Source organism: Camelina sativa, chromosome 11, assembly GCF_000633955.1.
Source record: "Camelina sativa cultivar DH55 chromosome 11, Cs, whole genome shotgun sequence".
NCBI lineage: Eukaryota > Viridiplantae > Streptophyta > Magnoliopsida > Brassicales > Brassicaceae > Camelina > Camelina sativa.
Genome location: NC_025695.1, coordinates 41485928 through 41492763, shown reverse-complemented (window position 1 = coordinate 41492763; position 6836 = coordinate 41485928). Strand labels below are relative to the sequence as shown.

Here is a 6836-nt window from a genome sequence, read left to right as displayed (position 1 = left end):
AACCAATTTATGGCTGAGTATTCCCCTAAGTCACCGAACATTCTACGTGGTCCCACAAGTCCCCAAATCACAGAAGCATCGAAGAAGACACGGTCCATCGGACAGGTCCATTCGCTATCTGGAGGAAGCAAAGATTTGTCACATAGATGAGGAATGTCTACCATTAACCACCAAGCAGTTCCTGTGTACACTATCACTGCCACAAGCGTCCCAACCACCTGAAAAATATTGTGTTAGTATATGATTTAGGTTGTGATTTAACAAATAATTAACGATGGTCAAAGATGCAATAACCTGTGCCATGAACATGCTTCTAGGAGGGATCTTCATGTAGAGACCGAGTTTGAAATCTTGGATGAATGTTAGAGCCTGAGTCATGCTGATGTATCCATACACTTTGAAGCACATGTTCGCAACCGGACGTTCTGGATAAATATACCCGATTACATATTCCGTAATGACGTTCAAACCCGGTGCCTAAAGCGTTAGAAGCCTTGTTAAAATAAACTTGTCACTTACCTAAAAAAATAAAATAAAGAGCTGTGCCTCTAACTAGTCAATGATAATGAACAAGGCATATATGAATGGAATATGATTTGTAAAAGAAAGTACTAAAAAATAATAAAACTCTTATGACAAAAAATAAATAATAATAAAACTCCTTTTTTAAGTTTGTTTACATTTTTTTTTTTCAGTTTTTTTAGAGGCATGTGTAAATTATTTTCATGATTTTGTTTTATATAGTTATGCTTCTTACACAATTGAAAAGAATAATTTTTAAACTCTAATTTGCTTCTTTACTTTCATGTAGTTTTAAGTAAGTACCTGATTAGTGGTGGCTACGATAACACCAATAAGAGGAGTGAAGAAGACGGCAATGGCACAAGCTAGCAACACTCCCCACCAAGGTAGCTGCACGGTTGCATTGTAGTAGAAAGAGATGAACATGATGAGCGCAATGTTAAGTACGAGGATCACATAAAACCACCACATGGGAACTTCCCTATAGTTTTTCTTCATGATTCTCGTGTGTAAATCCATTTTCTTGTTCCTTTGAAAAGCACCTCTTGTTTGTTTCCATAAATCCCTGTAAAAATAGAAGGAAATTAGTTAGATAACTTCGATCAAGACTAGTCTCAGACATTTAGTTTAGATAAAGAAAGAAGAAGTAAAATGTAGTTATAAGGAACTGATTGAGTTACACGTTACCTTCCGTTGAAAATTAAAACATGGACAATAGTTGCGGACAAAGTAGCAAACCCTAGCCCATATGTGACTGCAAAGAAAGTGCTCATATGAATAGAACCAGTCTTTGCATAGATTTCGCGGTCGAGATGAAACTTATTATCAATGATGCTTAAAACATCATAGGAAGAGCCATTTCCCATGAAAAGCCCACTTGAGAAGATGGGATATGTTTTGGCCTTGTATATATTTAGCCAATAACAAATCGGGGTGGCGACATACATGATCCCCGCAAAACCGATGGCTACATTGATGGTAGCGAATAAGGGACTCGCGAGTGGGCTACCCAAGTAAGAACTAATTGTAGCCCAATCAATACCAATTGCGCCAACACCCAGACCTTGTTCACCTGAACCGAGTTGGTGGACTAAAACCGATTTGGGACTAAGCCAACAGACCCATGAGATGGAAGTTATCATTGTGAATAAATAACCGGGGAGAATGTAGTATGCAAAACTGGTCACAAGGACAATGAGGAAGAACTGGATTCGAGTCATGCATCCCTTTCTCTTCTTTTCCTTCTCATACAAGGCACTGCAATGATTAGTGAGCCAATTAAGTAGCTGAAGACTAATTATATAGATTTTATATGAATGTAATATAAAGAGTATTACTTGAAGAGAGACACTTGAACTAGATTGCTTGGCCACCACATTTCACCAGGCTCAACAAGGTGTTTACGGAATAGACCAGCCCACCCAAATCGGAGAAACTACAAGGAGATTCAGTGGGTTAAAAAAGAAAAAAGTACACCAAAAGTAAACATTTTATTTTTGTAAGAAATGTCCAAAAAATAGTCTCAAAACAATACAAGTAATCACGTTTTAGTCTAACCAATCAACCCAAAACTTAAAACCAAAGCCAATAACTATCCTTTACATAAGACAAAAGTTGAGTTTAGTAATTTAAGAGTTATGGACTTATGGTTAATGCAAATCTCTATCTATCTATTTATAATTTATCAATCACTCTATCGTCTAGGTTCTATATAAGCTAAAGCGAATTAAATTAAAAAAAATTAAAAAAAAAAACAAACATACCAATTTCAAACAGATCATTTTATGCTTATATATCAATTAGGGCACAGAAAAGTTAATCCACCTGCGTAGTGATCATAAGGAGAAAAGCCGGTAGAAACGGAAGAGATCTCTTATAATAAAGCTTGATTGCACTAAGTATATGTGTCGCATAAACCGTTCCAGCTCCCGAATTAGCGAAGATTGTGATCAAAACGTGTTCCTTAACATTAAAAGGACCTGGATTCATGCTAAACTCCCACTTTGATCCTTCCAAGAACATCCTTGTTGGAAGCACTTTAGCCATCAGGTGACCAAGAGGCACCACCGCGATCTGAGCCGAGATTCCTGTAATGGTCAATGGCATCTGCCTGTACCAGAAGAACTGGTTTACGAACGAGAGTATGATACACGCACCAAGACCTAGAGTCCACATTCTAAAAGTGAGAACCGGTAACGTTGGATCATCGGTTTTGGGAACGGTTAGCTCAACCTCCTCCACCACGCAACGGTCAAGGTCATCCTCCTCCACCACATCTCCTTCTATCTCCATGACTCTGGTCGTGTCTTGTACAATCTCGGCCATAGAAAAGATCCGAGAGGTGTTTGTTTTTGCTTTGCGTATGTGATTAGGAGTTTTGTGGAAAATGTGATTAGGAGTTTTGTGGAATCTTTTATTTTATAGGGTTAATGGTAAAGATTAAGATTCAGTAAAGATTCTCGTTATTGAATCTATCCATTAATCTCATTTGTATGCGTAAAAGCCGTGATGAATTTGCTAACAATCTCCTATTATCTAGACGATATTAAAAAATGAAGTAGAAAAATATCATTTTGGAACAAATTAACGAAAAATATGCTTTATCTAGAGTCCTTAAGTTGAACCAATCAAACTTTATTTTGCCTAAAGCTTTGATTTGTTAAAACTTTTAGATAAATTTTTAAAATCTCTACAGTACTATAAACCCCAATCTACCAATCAGTCAGATTTTTTGGTCAAAACCAATCAGTCAAGATGTCGTGGACGAGTTGTGTATGTAGCTTTAGTGCATAAATTTCACAAAAGTTAAGTGCATAAACACTTGATAGCAATAAAAGACAAAAATTCCTAGTGGATAATACAAGAATAAATCGTTTGTTTTTGGATTTTAATTGGACCTTATATCCAAATATAGGCCTTGCATGTAGTTTATCAATTTGGCCCGTCTATAAATTTCCTAAGATATTTGTGATTATCATCAAATTTGAACCAAATACTAAAATCAAAACTCTATTATTCTTATTCGTAAATTTAATGATTGATAAGCACATGCACAACAATCTATAATCAAACGAAGTTCTCATTTCTTTTGTATTTTTTTTTAAATATCAAATAGATTCTAAAATATGTTATCCCCAAAACCCACATACACAAAGTTAACCAACCAAAGTACACACATTGACTCTTTTTTTTTTTTTTTTTACTTTATTTTGTTGTTGTTGCTTTGTTCTGATATTTTCGTACGGTAAAAACTGATGTAGTCCCACATATTATTTAGTGGGACGTACAGAGATGATCAAAGACAAGACAGTTGTTGCGATAATACATAATAGAGTAGTGTGATGATGTTGAGATGAAAGGCCACAACTTAATCGTGCCCACACGGTGACCAGTGGGGTGGTCCTTTCCGCAGGCTGCAATAACTCTTTTCCTCTCATTAATTCACTAATACCCCAAATGCGTTTTAATTATAAGGACCAATGTTACAGCCCATAAGAGATGTGACCACTTCTCTCTTTCCTTTTACTTTTCTTTTTTTTTTTGTCATTTTTTCTTCTGAGAAAATTCTTATATATATATATAAAAAAAAAAGCAAGATCATAAAGAATGTTTGTTAACATTTACTTCTTTTTTGTTTTGTTTTTGCCAATGTCTCAATTTAAAAAAAAATCAAGAGATTAGATGGTTTAAGAGTATATCTAGTACAGAATGTTTCTTTCATCATAATTGTCAAATCCTCTCCAGATGAAATCTTCTTTTGTTCGTCTCATATCTATCTGTCGACCAAATTATATCCAATCTTTTAATTCAATTTTTAGAAGTATTTTGTAGAGTAATGTTTTTGTCGCTTTACAGGTGAAATTAATCATTTGATGGCTATTTGTCATTGACGACGATTCTTGTATATCATCCATCTCTAGCTTGGATAGTTTATTCAATATTATGAATCCTTCTACACTAGATATATTGAGTGGTCGTGTAAGTTCGAACGAAAATTTTATCTGTACCAATTCTTTGTTCTTATTACATAAAAAGCTCAATGCAAAATAATCGTTTATGTTCGTGCAAACTAATTAGAATAAGTCTTAAAGTAGGCATGCTGGTTGGTTCGAGAAGAATCACAAAAAAGGGAAGGCACAAATTCCAAAGACCAAAGTACAAAATAGATCTGTCTTGAGTTCTTAAGTCGAGGTATATGTTCTAATTAGAAACCTACTTCCATCGCAAGTCCGTAACATCCCGTACGTGGTCCTTCCGCGTACCCTTTTTCACTGCTCATATGCATGCATGGACCAAACCGTAGCAGGTTGGCTTCTTTTCTACATTTAATTTCATTAATTTTAACAGCTGTCTTGAGTTTATTTGTCCAGTTGTCTTGGATTTTGAGTCGTTTTGAATTTAAACCTAACTTCCATCAACTTCTTGTCCCACTCTCTTAGTATTTTGATTGATGCATGTCTAAACATTTTCAGTTTGAACCTAACTTCCATCGTATACAATGGATTCTACAATATACTGTTGCTCACTGACATGCACTAACGAATGCGGTTAATTCGGGTTGGATTGCTCCATCCATTCCAACAGGCAAAAGAAATACTCATATATTGTTTGAGTTTGAGTTTCAATCAGTACCAATGACTTAATATAGTTTATACAAAGTTACTATTTTAAATGATACACAGTTTAACCCCAGACCGAAATAATTAACGCAAGATTTGTATTCTGACGAACTTTACTTACTCAGATCCAAAACCATGTATCATCCAACCCTACTCATTACCAAAAAAAAATATATCCAACCCTACTAACAGTTAGGATCGGATATGCATGTCGTCGGAATTAATTTGTCACACTGATCAGTCTCTAAGTTAGATCAACAGTCAGGATTTATGGAAACGTTAACTAAGCTCGAAATAAATTGCGACTCATCTGTTTAAAAACGCTAATCAACTCGAGGTAGACGGGTCAAACTATAACACCAGGTTGTTGTGGAATTTGAGAGTTATAACTTATAACACGGTCAATAACTCATTGTTCATTGCTAGTATTCATATTGACTTTGAATAATGAATTATATTATAAAGAAAAAGTGACCTTGATTTTGGTGAATGATAAGATTATATAGTAGTACGAGATTGTCATACATCTACTCAAAGCAACAGTACCCTCGGAATCATCAGTATCCCACCTAGTAAACCCCTCAAGTATAACCTAAATTACTATGATGACATCATTCAGTATGCCACTAAATCGTCCATTACAATAATCTCACTAAATAACAAAAAATAAATAAAGGTCGAAGGAGACTCTCCGATGTCGTCGACCAAATTTTATAATTAACTACGTGGCTCATTCTCTGTTCAACGTTACAAGAATTGGGAAGCAACTATCCTTTTATTCATTTCTGATTGGTTCATATTTGGGTTTCTATTTGTTCTAAAGCTAGTTGGCCATTCGACCAAACATCTCATTATAAACATCTTAAAATAGATAAACAAAACAAGAAAGACAATCATATTTTACTTATTATAAATTGAATTGTTAAAAAGAATTTGTCCGGGGTTTTTAACGGAATACAGAATCAATATTATCGTTCTTTCAATCCTATAACCTACAATTTAACAAATAACGATACCTATATAATATTGTATATATTAGACATATACGTATATAAAGTAATATATAAGAGCTGATATACTACACATATATAATTGGTGGTCGCAGACCCAGAAACACTGTTGATGTGACTTTATGAGGTCACTAACTTATATATGATAGGTTTTTTTGTATTTTTGTATCCGTTTAAGGCACTAGTTTTCAAGTTAGACAGATATCCAAATTTAGAACCATAAAATAAAAATATCTTGTAAGAGGCATAATAGCGAAATGGCTGTTTTAGAAAAATAGTAAAAGATAAGATTATTATTTCTGCCACGTTAGTATAGGGCGATTTTGAAGATGATTAGGGTTTTTGTTTCCTTCCCACGGCAGCGGATGTTGGTGGCCTCTCCGCCAGGTTTTGGTGCCGGAATTGTGCAGGAAGAAGAGCTGATCTCTTCTCCTGTTGGATCTTTGCGAAAGGATGATGTTATGGAGGGTTTAGACAAAAGTTCTGCTATGTTAGGTCAATCACGGTCAGAGGCTAGGGTTTCCCCTTCGAATACAACTTGGTGTTGGAAACAAACTGTGGGTGAAGGTTGCCCAACAGCACATGTTTACGAAACAACCGTTTGTTATCTCGGAGGTAGAAGGTCAACAGCGGGTCGTGGTACCTCGAGGAGTTTTCGAAAGTGCTAAGTCTTTGTGGGAGGATT

The 6836-nt window shown here is 35.2% G+C and overlaps 1 protein-coding gene across 1 annotated transcript in view; it reads right to left on the bottom strand.

Moving 5' to 3' along the window:
* LOC104728848 (oligopeptide transporter 9-like) overlaps positions 1–2847 on the bottom strand; it is a 5766-nt gene extending 2919 nt beyond the window's left edge. The window contains exons 1-6 of the mRNA XM_010447778.2: positions 2347–2847; positions 1860–1957; positions 1210–1779; positions 826–1087; positions 295–477; positions 4–218 (exon numbers count right to left, since the gene is read on the bottom strand). Of these exons, the coding sequence (XP_010446080.2) occupies positions 4–218; positions 295–477; positions 826–1087; positions 1210–1779; positions 1860–1957; positions 2347–2847 (1829 nt within the window). The remainder of the gene's footprint in view (positions 1–3; positions 219–294; positions 478–825; positions 1088–1209; positions 1780–1859; positions 1958–2346) is intronic.